At 41.9% G+C, this 21,741-nt stretch overlaps 1 protein-coding gene across 3 annotated transcripts in view; it reads left to right on the top strand.

The window, feature by feature from the left end:
• Window positions 1-21,741, top strand: part of ASTN2 (astrotactin 2) — a 274,360-nt gene that overhangs the window by 53,957 nt on the left and 198,662 nt on the right. For all 3 annotated transcript variants that reach the window (XM_088146943.1, XM_088146944.1, XM_088146945.1), the window contains exon 2: window positions 3,985-4,172. In XM_088146943.1, coding sequence (XP_088003069.1) covers window positions 3,985-4,172 — 188 coding nt within the window. The remainder of the gene's footprint in view (window positions 1-3,984; window positions 4,173-21,741) is intronic.

Here is a 21,741-nt window from a genome sequence, read left to right on the forward strand (position 1 = left end):
TGTAGAGGGTGATACATGTCTAATTAGTCTTTTTTAATAAATATATCAGAGAAAAGAAAGAAAATAAAAAGGATCAGGTGTGTGCAAAGGTGATACAGTTAGCAGAGATTAAATAAATATCTTGCATGTCTGGCCACTCCTGGCACGAATTGGCTCCAACAACCCAAAATTCATTGGGAGAAAAATTCACTAGCTTCATCCATAGTAATAAGCTGTGATTTATTTAACAAAAGACAATTGGCTGGGTTCACACAACAGGTAAATCATAAATCAGTTTCCAAACCAGAGTGGCTATGTTCAGAGCATCTTCCAAGGCCAAACCCAATAAAATGATTATCGTTTAGTGCCATCTGTGAACTCAATCTCTTAGCGCAACATTTCAATTGGGATTGCTGGTTCTTCCCTCCACCAACAAAATACATCATCTGAAGCCAGGGTCAAGAAACTGGCTTGTGATTCCCGTCTTGGGTGCACATGGGAAGCCAAGAGATGGCTCAGACATAAGAGTGAGCTTGTTTTCTTACTGGAGTTTCATGGAAATCAAAGCTGTGCTTGATGTTGAGAAAGTAGGAAGAGATCTGGCTATGTACTGTGGCATGCTGGTTAGTAAACAATGGCGTGCCATTATGGATAAACACGAGTACAGTTTTCTCTCCAGTAGGAGTTTTGCTCATGCTGTCAGACTTCACACAGGCATAGCTATAAATCTTGACTGTTCAGGCACTTAAATTCTTTATTCAGGCTGATTCAGTAGAAGGCTCGCGGATCCAACTTGGCAAGATTAGCCTTTTTGCTGCAGATGAGAACGAAGCCACATACACAAAGATTTCTCTATTGCAGTAGACAGAAAACACAGTCTTTATCTAGGTCTATCAACAGGGTTTTGATTTTCGGATTCCTTCCCTCCTCCTGACTCAGTGGAAACTTAGCTATTGTCTTAATGACAAGACGTTGATCTATGTTGACAACAATATTGTGGGAACCCACTGGTTTTTGCCTCATCAGTTTTGTCACACACATTCATTCTGTCTCTCTCTCTCTCTCACACACACATACACACACCCCAATTAGATTTTGATTCCAATTTGGCATTCTCTAACCACTATTCTTCTTCCTTCTTTGTTCTCTGGCGAACGCTTCTAAGATGCTGTTACACCAGATGATAACACTTAGCTGACTTTGGCTAATCTTGAAAAATCTAAGCAGGGACAGACTTGATTGGTACTTGGATGGGAATCCACAAGGAAAACCAGAGCTATAAGTTAGACTGGGAAGTGAAAAACAGAAGAAGGCAATGAGAAATCACACCCACATCATTCCCAAACAAACCAAAACCTGCACCTCCATGTCCATGAAGTCACCAGGAATTGATCTGAATTTGTTCCTTAAAGAATCTGTGATCCAGCCAGAGAATTTGCCATTCTCTGTGTACCACTGGCGAATCTTACCTAATTTATACTGGCGTTCACCATCGGCATTAATATTTAATGTTTGTTTATCACCATTTACATCACAGATGCTGCACTGAAAACAAGAGCAATGCTGTATGTGCCCATGAGGTGTATAGTCTGAATTTTTTAAAATTATTATTTTAAAGGAGGGGAGCTAGAATGCAAAGTGAGAAGGAGGAAGCGATGATGAACTAAGGATGATTTCAAGGGAAGTCAGCAGCCATGGTGGAGCTAGAAATTCTACAGTTGAGCATTTGGGAGGGACGTGGGGGACACCTTCATTCAATGTAAGTAGGATTTATTGGAAGGAGTCCTATCCTGTTCCTTGAGAGCCAGTTTGGTGTAGTGGTTAAAGGCACCAGGCTAGAAATCAGGAGACTGTGAGTTCTAGTCCTGCCTTAGGCATGAAGCCAACTGGCTGACTTTGGGCCAGTCCCCCTCCATCTCAGTTCTAGGAAGAAGGCAAGGGCAAGCCATTTCTGAAAATGTTGCTGATAAAACAGTGGAGACATATCCAGACAGTTGCTGGGAGTCAAAATTGACTCAAAGGCGCCAAAAAGCACAAACGAGCCCTGTTCCTTAGCCCCAAAGAATTCCCCATAACGTGGTCTAAAATATTAGAAGCATGAAGTTTCTGCCTGCAGGTTTGCAGTCTAACTGTCAGACCCAGAAGGGGAGGAGGAAGAAAAAAGTGAGCTTTGACCCTAATCCTTATTTACAGCTTCTACCATGATCTGCTGGAATGAGAAAAATTTAAATAGCAACAACTAGGGTGATTGATGAGATTATAGTTGGTGGGAACCCAAAGCAGCTGGTCTCACACAAAAGTTATGGAACTGGACGACCCTTGAGAGAAGTTACAGAGCTGGCAGCACTGATACATTTGAAGCTAGCAAATGCCACATTCAGGCTGGATCAAGTTGCCAGCACCCATTGCAAATGAATAGAAGTTAAGTGTTGTTAATAAGGACCTATTTCTCTGTTCTCCCAGAAGATTCAGAGATGGTCACTAGAGACAGGCACTGCATGCCTTCTTTGTTGCTAGGAATATAATCAGTGCCTAGGGCCACCAACTGTCCTCCTTGGGGATTCTAATTATAATGCTTCTGTCTTGGAGATGTCAATAAAATAATTAGCCATTGTGCCAAGTAAGGGAGTATGATGGACTATTTCAACCTTGAATTTTTCCAAGAGCAAAAATGACACCTTAGTTTTCAATCAATTGTAGAGAGGGTGGGGGAGAGTTTTGAGTCTGGAATGGGGAGGGAAGAAAGCAGTCTGACGGGCAGGTGAGCTAAACCCTTTGCAAAAGCCTCTGATTTTCTATGTTGGCTTCTGTTCCAGCAGCTTAAGCAAAGTAATAATTTTAAAGAAAGGTGCAAAAGAGGATCAGAGCCGATGGGCAGAATAGCATGTAGCAAGGGTGCAAATATTTCTATAGAGGAAAGTGGGGGGGGGGGACCCTTCTGGTTTTGGAGCAAAAAGACTGTGGGATCTAGACCTTAGCAGAATTTTTCAACATTGGAGCACTGAAGCTTGTTGTCTCCTTGTTTGTGTGTCTTTCCCAAGGACTCTGTAATTTTCTAGCCACAGGTACTGTAGGTAGAAGACATGGAATGGAGCTATTTTTTTCAAAGCATCTGAGTGTTTTTTTAAGAGTGTGTAGGTGCTCCCTCTGGAAGGAGAAACTGTTTTTTGCCCATATGACCTGGATATTCCTCCTTTTGTGCAGTTAATCGCTAGTTGTCTCTAAATCAGACAGGATTATATAGTTAATATAAATAATGTAGAATCGGAGTAACTGATCAATATTCACCAACTCCTCTGAAATCAGTTTTGAAAGTGAAACATCCAGGCAAGAGAAGGACTTGCTTTGATTTAAAGTTGTGTTCCACCCTTTTGCTTGATTCAGGCATAATGGGAATACACGGACTTCTGTTGGATTTTCATTCAGTAGAGTTTAAACAAGCAATGGTCCCCTTTGTTTAGATATCAAAGGGTATTCTGGCTAATGAGAAGCGAAACCCTCTGTTCTTGTAGAAGCAAAAGTTTCAGTAATATAACAGGGAATGGTTTTTCATTATCCCCAAACTGGCCAATACAATTGGTCCCAGTAGGTGCCTGATGAGATTCACAAGTAGGAAAGAATATAATTCCCCATTTCAATGTAGGCTTTTTTCTCTGCCTTTCTCAGCGTTAGCTCCTTTATTAGAGGATGAGATGATGATAATAATGCCAGTTGTTGCATTGATTCTAATTATAATTGGTTCCAATTTTTCTAGCAGGTCAGCACGTCAACGTTTTAGGAGTCAAAATAGACAAGGTCTTCCCTCCAAGGGTTTTGCAGGGCAAGATCATGGAGGAGAAAAATATGGACGAGATAAGAAAGGGGGAATGGGTGACCAATGCAAACCGTGCAAGCTTAAAATTGAAATTGCAGTTCAGAATGATGAAGAATGGCTGTGAGATTAACCACGGAGCACTTTGAGCAATATATAAATACTAAGCCATAGTTACATTTATCTTCTTGCAGAAATGTCAGGAACAGTATCGGACCTTTCATTAGTGCACTGGAAGCAGCAATGGCTGGAAAACGGCACCCTCTACTTCCACGTGTCCATGAGCAGTGCTGAGCAACTTTCCCGGGCCACACCACCAAGCCTGCAAGAGCCTTCAGAAATTGTGGATGAACAGATGCACATTGTACATGTGTCTGTCATGGTGAGTGGCTTCTTCCTTTCTTTTTACCACCCAGGATGGTAAATGGGTAACAAGAGACAGCCTGCCATCTGCAAACTCTACAGCCTTTCCTAGTTAGTCATGTGGCTCATTTGGGGTCCAGCTATGGTTGGAGGTCTTGTTTATTAAAACATGGGTGTGATTGATGACGGTTGTTCTGTGGGGTTCTGTAGCGCATTGCCTGCTTTGATTCTGGAATCCTCAACTGTACATTACTGTGATCTGTCCTTAGGGACAGGGTTAGGGTTAGATGGATGACATTTGTAATGAGCTGAACATTTCTTCTGCATCTTTTGGGGTCATTTTTTATTTTGTTTCCAAAGCCAAGCAACAACATTGGTGGAATTTTGATGTCTGGGCTAAGGTGTTTCTGTACTTCAATAAATTATTGAAAGGCTGAGGTTTGTGAGTGAGTGTCCTGTTTTACGTTGTAGAATCCTCTCTCTAGCCATCTGCAGCTTCCCACATTTCCCTTCAATCCCAAGGGGAGACCTCAGGATGGACCTCTTGAGATAGGGAAGATGGAGAAGGGAGAGAGCCAAAAAGCCTGCTTTGCAGGGGGAAAGAAAGCTGTAGAAAAATGAATTATTTTTGCATGATTAAAATATTTTGCATGGTTCACTGAAGAATAACATATTTAAACAAGGACATCCATTTTCTTGTCTTTCAATGTGTTGGTTAGGCTCTTTCTGAAGTACTATACCAATAGGATTTGGGGATGTTCCTTTTGATTTGTATTGAGTTCATCTGCAGAAGAACTCTACAGATGAATTTTGAGCTTTAGGTACCGTATAACCAACTTCTTCATGTCAAAAGCAGCTCAGTGTGGCCTGCAGGAATTTGGAGAGATGTAATCTGGAGGGCAGAGCAGAATAGTAGAGGAGAAATGGGGCAAACGTTTGTGGTCAAATGTCTTGTAGGAACCATACTATGTGGACTGAAGACTTTGTTGCTACCAGAGTGCTTTTTTCCCACCCTGCATACAGTCAAGGCAAATGCTTACCAAATGCATGGTGCTAACCAAAGTTTGATTGTTCCCATCAAACAAGTGTCAGTTCTGCTGCCATTCTCACTGTTCACTCTGAAAAGAAAACAAATCGGTGGTTCCCACATTCTGGGAGTGGAAGCTTTATCATTTCAAGATTTCTCGCATTGTTTATGGCTTCTTAAGTGGCTACTTACTGCTGTGCAGGCTTTCTAGGACTGTGTAGACAGCCTTTCAAAACGGAAGATTTTTGAGTGGCATTCTTCAGAAAGCAAGCTAGAGCGATCCATTAAAATTGGTACTCCACACCCCTGTATAAGATGTTTCTGCTGGGTAGTTGAGAGGGAGTCAGCTTTCCACAGCAGCATAAATTCATTTCCAGTAGAGTGGTACAAAACACCCCTACACAAACTGTTCCTTGCACAGAACAGTAACTTTTGGGTGGTCCCTCTCTGAATGGTAGGGCAGAAATATTTTGGGTGGGAACAGAAGGAAAAAAAACAGGATATTTTTAGCAGCTAAGGGGAGTAGGGAAGAAAGGCATGGAAAGATCAAGCAATGGGTGGGTGATGTACACTTAAAGCCAAGGAAATCAGTGGGAAGACAGTTGAGGAGGTGTGCTGTATAGAAAAGACATTCTGGGAATGGAAGTGTGGAAGCCAGGGAGGCTAGTGGGCTGATGGAGAGATCATGCAGAAGAAGAAGAGGAGGGAGACAGGTTAGGTTCACCAACCTTGCCCTGCTCATTGTACTAACTACCTACAGACTTTACGTAGGCTGAAATGTGAAATAATCAAAATGTCCCTGGTTTGGGTTCTACCAAGCCACAGAGAACCTGGAACAGTTGGCAGAATTTCCAGAATGCATGTTTAATATGGATTTGAAAGAAACCACGTTTTCTTCATGCACATCCTAATTCCCAATAATGCAGTGTCAATATTTTCTGCATCTATTCTCTCTTTCTGATTTATTTATTCATTTAGAAAATATATATGCTACCTCTTCCTTAACAGCTCTGGACAACATGCAACAGGGCTATCAAAACAATCATAATCATTAATGCCATTAAAACAAGGAGAAAAAAACTGTTTTGATGGGGAAAAATGGCTTTCGTTTTCCCCCTAAAGTGAAAGTCATTTTGATGGAAGCCTCATGAGTGGAGTATAATATTCTTGAACGTAGTTATGAGGTCCCCAGGCAGTAGGTAATGCCGTTGCTCCTCTGTTTCAGGTATATTCATCCTGCTTTTGAAGAGATTAACAATCCTTCCATGGGTAAGGGAAACTTAGCTAACTAGTCAAAGTTTAAATGGAAGGAAAAGTTGCTAAAACACAATTAAACTAACTAGCAAACCAAGAGAGGGAAATGGATTCGAAGGAATGGATGGAAAGGAACTAGGTAGGCATAGGAGCTGTCTTTGGTGCTGAAAAGGTTTTGAATGGGTATTTGGCCAAATTACCGTATTTTTCCATCAATAAGACGCCCCATGTACAAGACGACCCCCACTTTTCCAACCCAAAATTAAGAAATCAATATTTTAAAGATAGTGCAGAACACATTTTTATTTAGTAATTAGTTAACATTTACCTGATACACTCGGTGGGAGGAGGTCCAAACCGTCTCTCTGCAGCTCTATTTCCAGGCTCTTTTGCATAACTGATTACATTCAGTCATGAGTGAAACTGCCGATAGCTTGTCTCTGCAAACAGCCTCCCTCTAATTGGTTTGTTAGCATCAGCTGACATCAGTTACATCAGGCTCGTGATTGGAGGAAGTCTGTTTGGGAGACAAGCTATTTCACTCGTGATTGGAGGCTAGCAACAGGAGGAAGCCTGTCTGCAGAGACAAAGTATGGGCAGTTTTGCAACCACACGGTTCTCTCCTCGGCTGACTTCCTTGAATGAGATGCCCTTCAATTTTTAGCATAAGGATTTTAGAAAAAAGTATTGTCTTATAGATGGAAAAATACAGTAATCAGGGAGAAGATTTCATATGACTCCCTCCCTCCCTCCCTCCATCCCTGTGTGTGTGATGGAAAAACAAGAGAAATGCAGTAGAGTTCAAGTAGCAGTCCTTGAATTAGCTCATCCTGTCACACACATGTTTGATGGGCAACTTGAGGAATCCTCTTAAGGGATTCTAATCTACTTTTGTCTCAGAAGTGAGGGACAAAACATCCTAAAAAAAACCCTTAGTGAGTATTTACAATGACTGAAACAATAATTAAGCAGGTGGGGGGATACGAAGCAACAAGATGGTTGAACGGCACATTTTGTTTAATCCAGCACTTTGCACGGGAAGACTAATTAGTGGTTTTAAATGTTTTGACACAAGAAGCCCAAATAATCATCATAAAACATATCAGACATATGCCCAGGACCTTGAAATGACAGATGACAAACTGGGAAGTGACAGGTTGTTCTATCATGCTAAGGAAATCGTTGAGTTAATGGAAGAATTACGGCTTCTGAAATCCACTTCACTTCTATTGTAGGGAAGCGTTCCAATTTATCAAAGGCAAAAGAAACATTAATTGCAGCTGGCTGGTAAATTTTCCAACCGCCTTGACCTTCATTGAATTTTAATCCCAAACAGATAAGATTTACTTCTGCACACAAGAGGAAACAACACAATTAAAACTCAAATGACAGCAAAGATTATGGCACGGAGGGGTGGGGGTGGGGGAGTGCAGGGCAGGGGACGACAGGCTTAATGACAAAAAGTATCGATTCCTTTGTGTTTTCCATTGCAGAAATAATGAGTAGAGGTGCGCGTGGCACGAAATGGGGGAGATGTTGTCTTTCAAACCTGGAAGGGAACTATTTCCCATTTCAGAGGTTCTGCCGAACTATTTTAGGACTCGGCAGAACTGTAAATCAGAAAGCCTTGGGACTTTCAGGTTTTAGATGAAACAAAATCCAGACAGGAGGAGTAGGGCAAGGCTCTTCCCCTTAGCAGCTTCTAACATGGCATCTCCTACTGGCTGGCTGGCTGACATGTTTTCCAGTCTTCCATTGCTCCCCTTAGCTGCTGTTCCAATGCAGAACCTTCCACCACCCCTGATGTTTCTCACACTTTCCCTTCCCTACTGCTCTGAGATGCCCCCCATATGTCAATATGGCTTGTCTCACTGGGCACCTCTCCAGTCTGCCCAGGGCCTTCCTTCCCATGAACACATCTTGGCTTTTTCTCTGCCCTTCCGCCCAACTATTTTCACATGAATGAAGCATTCCCATTTCAACCCATACATGGACCAAAATGCCAGAAACCAGTATTCTTTCATTTAAAAGTAAACTTGAGTCATCAAGACCAAGCAATCTCTCCCCCTTCCCCAGTTTTACCTCCTGATCTTCTCCCTGCAAAGGGAAGATTCTGGGAAGCCTCAACTGTCAACACAAGGCTACCTTATATGGGCTACAAAAATTCACTTGATGGTAGCCAAGGAATACAGAACATCTCATGCTCATTTAAATATTTGCAACCCTGATTTATTAGCCCTAATAATGACTGGACAAAGAGTGCCCTTAATTCTCCACATATCTGTAACATAGTCTATTTCTGTGTGTTTTAACCAAGAACCAATTTTGGCTGAAAGTGGTGATATTAATGTAGTAAATCCACAACCTGTACCTCCTTGGTGGCAGGAATGGAATTATAATATATATATATTTTAACTAATATTTCTACCTGCCCATTCTAGACATTTTACATTAAATAATCAATAGCTAAAAACATATTATAAATCCTAAAAGCAAAGCACCATTAGTCATAGTCAAAGAACAACATTACAACATTATTTAAAAAAAAAAAACAGCAACCTTGAGGGACAGATCAACCTACACTACAGTCCTTCATATTAATCAATGTGATGACTGAAGTAGCAAGGGTGCCTCAATAAGAATGCAGCAAAATCTGTTCCTTCTTCCACCACCCAATGATGCAGAGATGTCCCCCACCCATACTTTTTAGCCATTCCACATAATGAAAAAGAGGGAACCAACCATTCTCTCTATTTGCTATCAGGAGCAATACCTCCCTTCCCAAAAGCACACCCCACACTCAACCATGCTACCCTTCCCAATCTACTTTTCACTTATATTTCCCCCTAACACACCCAATATCCTCTTTCTCCACACTTCTATCTCCCACCTTCCTTCTTGGAAGCCCAGGTCACAAATCCTCCAACTTCCTTCTTCCTCCAGACATTCCTTAAAATCCACCAAGATGTTTCCTCTCCCTAGCACATACTCATCCAGCATCTGCTTTATAGTTATTGCCTTTCCTTTTATTACTCCACACTCCATCTTCAGGGGCTTTGAACTTTGTCCCAGTAAAGTTGACTTCAGTCACAGGGATTTCATTCCAACTGACCACAGATCACCGTCACTAGCATTTCCTACAACGCTCCCCAAACACCAACTAATTTTTTTTTAAAGGAGGGAGGATACACACTACTGTTAAACCTCACAGTGATGTTGCTGACCAGCCACCATTTTGGGGGGGGAAAAGTGTGTTTGAACGATTGTCTAATTGTTTTCTTCTCATGTATTACTAGAGGTAATTTAAGCCTTCTAAATAATTTTGCTCCAAGGAGAATTGTACCGCTTAATGAAAATCACATTTCCAGAAAGCAAATAACATTCTATAGCAGTATGATGCAGGTTATAATTCCCTTAATCTAAAACAAGCTATAGTGCTCTGAAATCAGCAAGAGGAATGAAAGAAAAAACCCACAAACAACTTATTTTCCCTACCCGTTCTTGTTCCATTTGATGTAAGTCTATTTTCTTTCAAAGAAGATAATTTGTTTTTCTAATATAAATTTTATTAAAAGTTTTTCAAAGAACATAAAAACGAACACAAACTGATAAAGAGGAAAAGATGCAAAGAAAGAAGAAGAGAAGAAAAAGGGAAGAAACAGTGCAGAAAGAGAGAACCAAAAAAAAGGAAAATAAAAAAAAAGAATTCCTTTTTGCAGCAAGTACAATTACAAAATTAACTCTCACTTTTTTCTATTGTCCAGTTTTTTTTCTAAACATCAAAACCACACATCATAACCACATTTTTCCCATTTCATGCAAAAAGTCTATAAGGGCTTTCCAGTCATCCATAAAAGTGGTGTTGCCTTTTATCTGATTAAGGAAGTTAATTTAGCCATCTTTGCACGTTCCATCATCTTCACCAACCATCCCTCCATTTTCCCATTGATCCATTTGTATATTACAGCCAAAATTTTTAGCCCATTTTATCATACATTATTTCACTTCTTCTTCTTCTGTCTCGTATTTCAGCAAAACTTTATACATTTTAGCAATAACATGGTCATCATGAGTACACAATTCTATTTCAAGCTCAGTCTTACTTTGTTCAAAACCATAAAATCTTTTATCCACTTTAAACCTTTCTGATAACTGTATATAAGAAAAACATTGACATATCATTCAGTTGTCAAATCTTCTCTTGATTTCATTTTACAATCCCATTGAAAAAATTCTAGTACATCACGGTAAGTTAGCCAATTAGGTTTACTTATTGTTCCTCATCTATAAAATGCTTATTGCTCTGAAAGCCACAAAGGTGTTTTCAGACAAAACCTAAATTTATATTTATTTCATACTCTAAGAATAGCCCATCTGATATAATGATTTTTAAAATCTACATGCACCTTAGTTTTATCACACCATAGATACCATGCCACCCAAATCTCAGATTGTGACCTTCTAAATCCAATAACTTTCTATTTCTTAACAACGCCCACTCTTTCATCCAAACTAAACAACAGCCAATATAATTTCAAACCCAATTCTCCTCTTTCCTTTGTATCTTGTACCTTGTACTGAACTCGTGGTTTTTTCCCCCTCCATACAAATTTAGATATATCCTTCTGCCGTTGTTTAAATGGTGCATCAGTTGTCAAAACAGGTATTGTCTGAAACAAAAATAACATTCCAGGTAAAACATTCATCTTAATCACAGAAATTCTACCCAACAGTGACAATTGTAATTTGTCCCATCTTGACACAAAGGAGAAGATAATTTGGAGAAATTCTCAGAGATGGAAATGTGCCTTTGCTTCAGGAGAAGGTGACTACCTAGGGATTTAAAACTGATGGAAAGGAGAGAATAGAAAACTACTTCCTCCTTTGCATGACACTAGAATGGGGCAGAAATCTTTTTTTTTTAAAAAAAAACTGTGATCTTCCAGGGACACTGTTGTTCTCTTACATTCCTCCAACTCTGCTTAAGAAAAAATTCTGAATACATTCACTGATGTCCATAAAGTTCCACTAACAAGAGGTGTGTGTGTGTGTGTGTGTGTGTGAGAGAGAGAGAGAGAGAGAGAGAGAAAGAACGAGAACAACTTCTTCTCTTTCCCTTCATTTTCAAAAGCAGGATAAAGATGACATTAAAAGCATCCTTGCTTGAAGGAAGTTTTTATTTGTCTTTTAAAGTGTTGTTTCTTGACAGGGACACTAGTTATGCTAATACCTTCGTGTTAGTCTCTCAGTAAGAGGCATTATAGCATTATTCCTGCGAATATATTAAACACTTTGAAACAGTTTTGCCTGGCACCATCTCTCTTCCCTCCAGTGCGTACACACCCCCGTTGGCATCCTTGGTGAAATGTGTCACTGCTCTTTTTCACATTTCCTTTCTGCAAATCTTCAAACTGCTCAAGAGACAACCTCTCTAAGTTAAGGGTGGACAACCCATGGAGAACATGCCTACCCAAATCCTGTGTGGGGCAACGCCTAGAGTTCTCAAGAAACTGAACTTTGCTGGCCAAGTCTTGAAAAACAGAGGGGCCATTTGAAACAGCTGGAAATCCCCATCTTCAACCCTGCAGCCCTTGGTTACTCTTCCTGGTGAAGTAAATTTCAGTTGCCTGTAACTGCCCAAAGATAGTCAAACTCTGTGCGGCAGTTTCCAGGTTAAGGAGGAACCCCCACCCCCCATTTTATGTATACGCTTAAAGGTTATGGCACAGAGCAATCTATGGAGCTGGTTAAATGTCCAGGTTGAAAAGAGCTGACTTCATCCTCAGCTTGGGACTCCATCTCCCAGGTATATAAATTAAAGCCCCACCCCATCTGGAGGGTATCTCCAGATGTTTGGGCACTCTCTGTTGTGAATGAAGGGGGAAGAAGACAGGCTTACTAAGGCTGAACCTGAAATGAATCACATCCATGGCTTGCCATCCTGGGTTGTTCCAGCACTGTGCAGTATTTAGACCACAAGGGGCATTGTTTGGAAAGTCCTTGTCCTAGATAAGTGCCCCCCAAAGACCCATTCTGTGTGATTAAGTCATGTGTACGGCCTGTTCTGTCCTCGAGATTCATCATCATTCATGTCTGCCGTGAGCTTGTCAGCTTTCTCTCTGTCGTCAAAATTAATTATTTGAACTTGGCGACCTCGTTCCCATGACAGGATGAGACTCAGAAGTCAGCACCAGACTGTACAGGAATGACAAGTGCCTGGCCTGGCCCGGAGGAGCAGTGACAGTGGCAGCAGGCAGAAATAGCAAAGGGAGAACTGCCACTGAGGCTCAGTTGTTGCTTCCTGCCTGGAAACTGGGGCAAGATAGGACCTCTTCAACCATTAGATCCCAGTGGTGGAGCTGAGAAGACTTTTCCATTCTCATTACTGGTATGCTTCCTTGGGAGGGGGAATCACAATTCATTTATTTCCCTTCTCCTCCAGGATGGTGGGAAAATGGGCAGGGAAAAAAAAGCACAGCAGTAGCTTGAGGGATGACGTGACCAACTGTCTGTCATCTCCTGGTATAAAAAGCCCTAGAACATTTCTCTTTCTGCCTTCCCTACGAGTTATGTCAGAACTGAGCTGAGATTGTCAGGACCTACCTGGGAGAGGAATTGAAGCAAAGCTAAGGAGAGGAGGAACTTGAGACCATGCAGAATCGAAGGGCAATCTTTGGAAAAAGCAAAGTTCGAATGCATTTTGACCCAAGTGTCAGTCTCTGTGGAGTGGGGCAGAAGAACACAATATGTAAAAAACATTAATCCACTCCATCCATAATTAATCTGCCCCATCCATAATTAATCTGCTTCATCCATAGCATGAAGCTGCTATGTGCCTGGTTTTTGTAGCATACTTTGATCTGTGAGAAAAATAACTTGTGGTGGCTTGTTGCAAGAAAGCACCATTTAAAATCACGACTTGTTGTTTTACACATTTTAGGCTTGCTTCAATCAAGTTTTTTTTCCCCTATGAATTCATTATTTTAGATTATTTCTGGTACCTCCTCTTCCTCCTCTGTCTATGTTCTGAATATTGCCAGCAGAAATGGGGTAAACACACACACACACCCAGCAGAGACTTACTGAACAAGCTGAGGTATTTCTGCTCATCTGCAAAATTGCCAAAATCTCAGCGTAGCGTATCATGAAGGTTGGCCCTTGAACTTTGTCTGAATCTCCTACATGGACAAGAAGGAGCAGTCAGCTGGTTCTACACACGAGTAACAACATGGGGTTAAACAGCTACAAGATGTAGCTGCGAAGGATGACCATTCAAACTCCTACAGAACTTCTTGGTGAATGTGTACAACTCATTTGTGGTTTTATATAAAACTCCAGATTCAAAGGCAGTGGAATTCAGATGCTTTCTTCCTGAAAACCTTTGGTTGGTAATTGTGCCAATTGTGATGTTGGATTAGATAGTTTTTACTTCAGACAATCAAGGCTGTCTATAGATAAATTCATGGCCTACATTACTTAGGCATAATAATTAAATATAAGCCCCCAATTTAAAGGCAATATATATCAGATTGCCTTTGCTGTGGGCACTGAGTCAAGACTAAAACATTTTGGCTTCCCAAAGCTGGCGGGTTGACAACCACAGACCAAAGAACATTGCAATAATTCATCTGGTTCCACTTGGTGCTCTCCAGATGTGTTGGGCTGACGATTCCAAGAATCCCCATGAATGTGCCATGGCTGAAGGCAATAGCTGGCTTGTGCCATTGACTGATTTCCAATCTATTACAGCCCAAGTACTGCTCTGTGATGTACAAACCAATGGCCATGCTGGGTGAGGATTTGGGGTTGAAATCCCAGCACATCTGGTGGCCATACATGGGAGGCACAAAGTGGGGGAGGGATGCCTTTTATCTGTAATTAAACTTGTAATTGGTCAAAACATCTCTGCTAGGAGAACAAATGGGGGATGTCGAACCCCGGCCCAGATGTTCTAGAGTGAAGCTGAACTTTGAGCTAAATTGTATTCATAACAGCAATAATATACTCTGAGGTTGGCTCCGTTGGCTGGCAGCAGCACTTGGATATGTCTGCCCACTCTAGCTTTAGAAAGACATGTTTGAAACATTGTTCTCATTCCCTTCCCTCACATGGATCCCATTCCAAGCTTCCCCTGAAACAGCTTGTTCTTGACGGCACACACGCTCAGCCTGCCTTTTGAAATGTTGGGATTTGGAGAAGAAAGGCAGACGTAGGCTTCTGGAAATGGCTGAGCTTTGAAAGAGGTGATGCGTTTCATGGATATGCTCCTCAGCCCCAGGAGGGGGGAGGCTTCTGCTCGTGCGCACCTCTCCAGGCCTTTCAATCAGCGTGGCTTCTGTGGGTTGGAAAGAGAAGGCATACGCCTGCGTGTCTGTGCAGAGCCTGAAAGAGAAGAAAAGCAGGTTCTGGAAAAAAAGCCCAAGGCACTGGAGTGAACCTTCTCTGCTGCACCTTGGTGAGTTAAAGCAAGAAGGAAAGAAGATAAACTCCGAGAAGTTGAATAGCGTTTTGCTGTCTGCAAAACTTCCCCACCTCGAATTATCTGGGCCTCAGTTTTCTAAAGATCAGGATTCAAGAACTGTGGATGGATAGATCCTTCTTCCGCTTCTCCCCCAATGCACACATCCAGTTTTCCAGACATCCGTACACAGCAACGTATCAACGAGAGAGAGAGAGAGAGAGAGAGAGAGAGAGAGATCCCTCCCTCCCTTAATTCAAGCAGCTTTCCAGCATGGTTTCAATGGAAGAATAGTGGTTGGGTGTATAGATAGCGAATTCTCACGTATCTTGGCTGCCTTCTCAGAATTTCCTTGCAGATTGCCTCATGAAGTGATGCGCCGTTATTGGCTGGAGGAATCTAAGCAGAAGAGTGCTGTAGTTGGAAAGATTTAGCAGGATCTCATATACCCAGTATAAGGTAGACCAAGCGATCACTGTAATTTGCTTCATTTTTGATTGTTCGGTATCCTCGGTGTTTCAGCTTCCCTTTGCTCCCTTCTTCAGACATACCTTCATGCCTGTTTTTCCCACCACCATTTTTGCTTCGTGGTTTACAGCGCTATCCGAACCGAACCATTTTGTCCCGTGAGCATTTTGGGAAATGGTTTGCCCTGGGGGCAAAGTCGATAACTCTAGGAATTTGTTCACCTTTTCCCCTTCCTTTTATTCTCTCTGCTTGTGATTCTGGCCACCCACAAATGTAGTTTCTGTTGGGTTTGAGGACAAGGCTGCCTGCTCTGACTGAGAATTTCTGCTGCTGCTTGGCTTAGCTTCTCCCTCTTTCTCCCCTGGGAAGATCTGTCCGCCACAGCTCGCCTGCTAGCTCCATCCTCCAAGGAGGTGTTAATGACTTTTTTAACACTGTGTAAAGGCAGATTGGCATGCTGGATTGAGATTTAATGTTCTTTCTGGGTTTTAGAAACAGAATTCTTTATTAAAGCACAGAGGGTTAGCCAACATCTTCCCCACTTGCTATCTGTATGATTTGGAAGCTTCAAGTTCCTCTCTTGGGTGCAAGAAGTCCTTGTTGCCAGCTGTGGATCCCTTGTGATCTTCATGTTTTCTCCTAGGTCAATCGGTCTTGTTAAAATCTGGCATGGGGTTGTTTTGCATCGGCCTACAAGCAGCTTTTCTGTTCTTCCCCAATTGCTACTCTTCTATTCCTGGCTTCACAACAGTTCTTAAGAAAAAACGTAGGGCTGAAATGCCAGGAAACCATGTAACCTGCCATTTGATGATCTCATGGCAGAACTGTCACCAAATATTAACTGACAACATTGAAAGCATTGAAAGCATTAGGCAAAGTAGGGTGGTCTTGGGCATCAGGTCTGAAGGAAGAAGCAGCAAAAAAGTATTGGAGGAGAAAGGTGGGGTGGAGAGTTATCCTGCTCTACTCAAGTGTGTTTGGGATACTATTCCATCATGTGCACTGATGTAAACTGCAACAACCAATTGGACTGGTGTTGGTACTACTCTGGGATTTGTCACTGAGTCCACCTCTCTCTCTCTTCTCCTTCTCTGTTGAACTTCATCCTGGAGATGACTTCTACTGGATTCAGAAGCTTGTTCACCCCTCCCTGAAACTTATCAACTGAGTTGCTTCTAATACTGGTCTATTTAGACTTGCTTGACTCCTACGAAAGAGGAATGGTGTGGCTCAAAGCTATTGCGGAAACAGAAGCTAGAAGTAAAGGATACTATGGTTTTTCTAGGGGTCCATCTCAAAAACAACAGGACCGGCAAAACCTATACAGGTAGTCCACATTTAGCGGCTGCCTTGTTTAGTGACTGTTTGCAGTTATGACGGTGATGAAAAAGTAACATTGTGAACAGTTCTCGCATTTACAACCTTCGCAGGTCTGTAAAACAAAGGGAAGCTGAAGTAAGATCATAAGCACAGTTGCAGCTTCACTTATTGACCGCTCCACTTAACAACCAAGTTGCTGGTCCTAATCATGGTTGCTAAACAAGGACTTGCTACCTGACTGAGTAAGCTTCAGGTGCTGGGAAGGCAAAAGCAAAATCCGGCTGGGTTGCATACAGATGCGTTAGGCGAGGCAGATTATATTTTTTCAAGTGGAGGGATTTAAGCAAACCATTACCTTTTTGCCAAAGTGCCCCCTTAATAAATTGCAAGCATCTTTAACTTTTCCCCCTCCATTTCTTCCTCCCCCTCCTTTGTCTCCTCTTCCCAATTTCCTATAACTGCCAGTTTCTCCAGGCGCCAGACAGAGCCTAGAAACCAAGTGTGAGGAGACAGCTTGGAGACAGTTTTCTTACCAGCTGTCTGTTGCAGAGATCTTTCTGCGGCTTGTTATACATAGATCCTTTCCTGCCTCATCATGGCATATTCCGGGAGGCTGTCTAGTTCCAGAAGGAAATGACCAGCTTGTCCCTCTTTCTGAGCGTTTTTTTACCCCTTCCCTTTTTTAATCCTTTGCTTTGCCTCCTGGGCGTTCTCCTGATGTGTGGATTTCAACTCCCAGAATTCTCAGCAGTGGCCATGCTGGCTGGGGAGTTCTGGGAGCTCATCAGGAGGTGGGGGACTGCTGATCTGCAGAACCACACACTGTCATTCTGCATTGTGTTGCACGCTCCTTCTTCTCACAGTAGACTTCCTGAGTTCCTTCAGGTGCCCCAAAGTTTGCATGGACCCGTTCAGGTTTCTTCAGCGTGCATCTTGGAGTTTTGCCTAATACCCCCCACCCCACCCCCGGGAAGTATTGCCCATGCTAGCAAATTCAATTCCTTTATTTTCATCAGTGCAGTATTATATACACACACATCCTTTCTGCCATGAGCCATGCGATTTATTTGACTCACAACCGTTCAATAGCAAGGCTTAAGGATTTTGTATCTTGTGGGTAATGAATGTACATTTCTTTTGCACAAATTCTGCTTCCTCAAACAGGACTTGGAAGAACACCACAAAAGTAAAAGTTCTCCCCCTCCCCTTCTTTTTGGCTTTACTCTTTTAGCAACTAGATCATGTAGCAGAAGCCTCTGAAAAGGAGTAGCACCCATTTTAAAGGCCACCTTATACTGTGAAGTGACCTGGCATCAAATCTCCTGACATTGTATGCGGCATTAAACAGAATCTTGCTTTCTCTTTTATGGTTAATCTTCCAGCTCGTGGTGGGTCAACAAAGTTAGCATTGTCATAAAACGATGGGAGATGTCATCTTAATGGAAATTTGCTCCCTTTATGTGCAAAGGTGGAAGATATTGCTTTGATTCAGGACAGCTCGGTCAACTCACTTGCCACCTGGGTTCCTTGTACCTTCAAGGATGCACTAAATATACACAGGATCAATGTAAAAGCAAATGTTGAATTCCATTCCCTTCTCGTTGGATAATAAGAAAAAAAGGCAGTTCTTTTTTTATTGTAATTTTATTAAAAGTCACAGTTAGAAAGATAAAAACGAATACAAACAAACAAGCAAAAAAGAATAAAAGGAAAAAGTAGAAAGTGCAGAAAAGAAAAGAAGAAAGAAAAATAGAAAAGAAAGACAAAATAAGAATATAGTCATATACCTTTCACACGGATACCGAAAATTCCTCCAGGAGTAGTAGAGTGGAAGCCTGCCATAGAATGAGGAAGAGGAGGAAGACTTTGGCAGGGACAGAAATGAAGCAAAAATGGTGGTGGGAAAAGCAGGCATGTGACCGTGTTCACACACCATGCTAAAACTATTACATGCTTTGGGGGATTTGATTTAACACAGTGTGCGAACCTAGCCATGGGGGTATTTTAACCATGATTTTTGGCATAGTACTAATTTCAAACTAGGCCAGCTGATTTAGGCAGAGTTAAAACAATCTCTAATTGATTGTGGCATGGGAAACCATGCTTGATTTTGTCTGCAACCCAGGAATCGCTATTATAAAACTGGAAGGGCTTTTGTCTTCCACAAAATGGAGAGGGGCTTAAACATCTCAGCTTCCAGACTGGTTCCCAATTTTTTTTTCCCCCCGGTAACATTGTCAATCTTGAGGCCAAGGTACTCTTTTTGACATCACATTGCAGTATCTGTGAGTCATCTTTGCAGAGGAAGTTACACATCTTATGACAGGTTATAAGCTAGTCAAAAAAAAAAAAAATCTATGACAGGGCTGGCAGGCAGCTCATGAATTCCTCTATGCTTTCCTTCCTTCCTTCCTTCCTTCCTTCCTTCCTTCCTTCCTTCCTTCCTTCCTTCCTTCCTTCCATCCATCCATCCATCCATCCATCCATCCATCCATCCATCCATCATGCTTCCCTCCCTCTCTTCTTGTTGAGTCTAATGGCTTACTCATAAGCATTTGGTACAACTACTCTAGGAGGGAATGAAGTCACTGTCTTCTGGGAACCCAACACTGCAGATAAAAATTGGAGATGCAGAGGAGGGAAAACATTTTACAAAGCAACAGTAAATGAACATCTTGATTGCAACCAATGGAATGTCATTAAGTAATGGCCAGCTTCCCAAATATTCCCCAAATGTTCAGGATGGATGTTATGAAGCACAAGTGTGCATGCTGAGAATATATAGAGAAAAGTATCTTTGGATGGTCTGGGCCAATCTCAATCTGCAGGTTTTTGTTGCAATGTGTCCTATGTGCTTTGTTTGGAAGGCACCCACCTGCCTAGGAAGACAACTGGGAGTTAGAGCTAGGACAGAGAATCCTGGAAGGGCAAAGCAGAGGTTGAGAAACCAGTCAGTAGTTTGCCTTCTGGCTAACGGGTCTCTGACTTGGCTACCCTCACCATGGCAAGCATTCTGTGAGAATGCTCTCAGTATACTCTCAGAGTGCAAAATGTGCCGATGGTCCTCAGGACGACGAGTGAGTCTCCTGCAGCTGGAAATTAAAATTCGTATTTACCTTGAGCTGGTGCCTTGTTTTCAAAGGCTGCTGGGCAATGGGAAGAAAACTGTTGACATGTTCTCTTCCCTAAGGAATCCCGTTTTGGATTTCTGTTCTTTGGGAAAGTGTCTAAATAGTGTGACTAGATATCATGAAACTGAAGAACTTCTATTTATTTTGAATGTATAGTTCTTGATGTCACAGTAAACCTCGAGAAACCATTTCCTTTCTATTCCTATCCCTTTCTGCATTCTTTGGTTTCCCCTCTCAATTCCAAGAAACGCCTAGGGTGATCTGAGCCCTTTTCAGAAGAGATAGGTGAAACTAGGGCTATGTTGGTGCAAATGGAAGCCATTTGCAACCAGGCGGCTGGATGGGATGAATTTTTGCAACTCTTCCTGATGCTTTTCAGAAGGTTTTTGCACTTTCTGAAGCCTCAGCTCTGATCCTCCAAAGTCCCCCCATTCCCCCCATTCTTGGTGGAAATTTTGTTCCTGGTGAGCTTGTCATTCAAAGAGTATGAATGTTTGCTTCCTTTTCTGGTAAAAAAGAGAACTCAGAGGCTGAGCTTGACTCAGAGAGATTTTTCTTTTATCTACTATTATAACTTTTATAGTAGGTCTTATACTGTCTTGGGAACATAGCTATGATGTTGCTTCCATAGCATTCATTTACAGAATATGAGCAATTTAGGGACATGATTATGTCTACTTGATCATTTTATAAGGGGGAGTGTCTAGTGCAGTGTTTTTCAAACTCGGCAACTTTAAGATGTGTTGACTGGCTGGGGAATTCTGGGAGTTGAAGTCCATGCATCTTAAAGTTGCATGTTTGAAAAATACTGGTCTAGCGTGATGCATTCATGGCCTTTGGGATAGTGATGTGCTCAGCCAGATTCACCTTGCAGGGTGGTTCTTGGGATAAAACAGGGTTGAGGGATTTATCTCCCTGCTTTCATCTTCTTGAAGGAAGAGAGGGTTGGAAAGATGATACACAGCATTAAAGGGACTTTTCCTCCTCTCTTGGAAAAGAAAATATGACCTTGTGGGATGATAATTACTATCTTAAAATGATCACATATTGTGCCGTAATCTTGCTCTAGACATTATCTTATTTGTGAAGTGTATTTTTCTCTATCAATGGGTGGATTGATGGTGCAGCTAACTAATTATTCTTTCAATCTCTTTTTAAAACCTGGGTCTATATAACCCCACTGCTGCTTCTGAGCCATCTTCTGTCAGTCTCCTGCAAACTCGGGTAATATTACAAAGCTGGAACCTTGGCATATGCCACCGCAGTTGCTTTTCACATGGGGCATCTGTTACGCTGAAATATTTGCACAGTAAAACTGCCTAAACATATTTATACAATAGTTGGGATAGTTCCCAGAGCAATTTGCTCAATAATAAAGCTTTGGAGATGATGAGGAAGGAAGGAAGGAAGGAAGGAAGGAAGGAAGGAAGGAAGGAAGGAAGGAAGGAAGGAAGGAAGGAAGGAAGGAAGGAAGGAAGGAAGGAAGGAAGGAGATCAGAGAAGGGAGGGAGGGAGGGAGGGAGGAAGGGAGGAAGGAAGGGAGGAAGGAAGGAAGGAAGGAAGGAAGGAAGGAAGGATAAGGAAGGAAGGAAGGAAGGAAGGAAGGAAGGAAGGAAGGAAGGAAGGAAGGAAGGAAGGAAGGAAGGAAGGAAGGAAGGAGCCTCTCCCCACTTTCTCTGATTTCATATGTGAACAGTCATAGCTTCCTCCTTTCCTTGATTTTTGGCTCCGTGAATTGTTTTGAAATGTCCATAAATATATTTTGAAATGATTTCCAGCATATGCACATCCTTCCAATTTCCTCTTCCCGTTCGTGTATTCCTACGTGATAGGGAGCTGCCTTGATTTGTTGGAAGAAAAAAAAAAACAAAATCAAAATCAAAAATAAATGATGTTGTTGGTGTCTTTCCTTTCCTTTTTTCTTTTCGGT

Source organism: Python bivittatus, unplaced genomic scaffold (assembly GCF_059951505.1).
Source record: "Python bivittatus isolate LINGU-HERP-01145 unplaced genomic scaffold, Pbiv_v1 ctg000160_np1212, whole genome shotgun sequence".
Classification (NCBI taxonomy): domain Eukaryota; kingdom Metazoa; phylum Chordata; class Lepidosauria; order Squamata; family Pythonidae; genus Python; species Python bivittatus.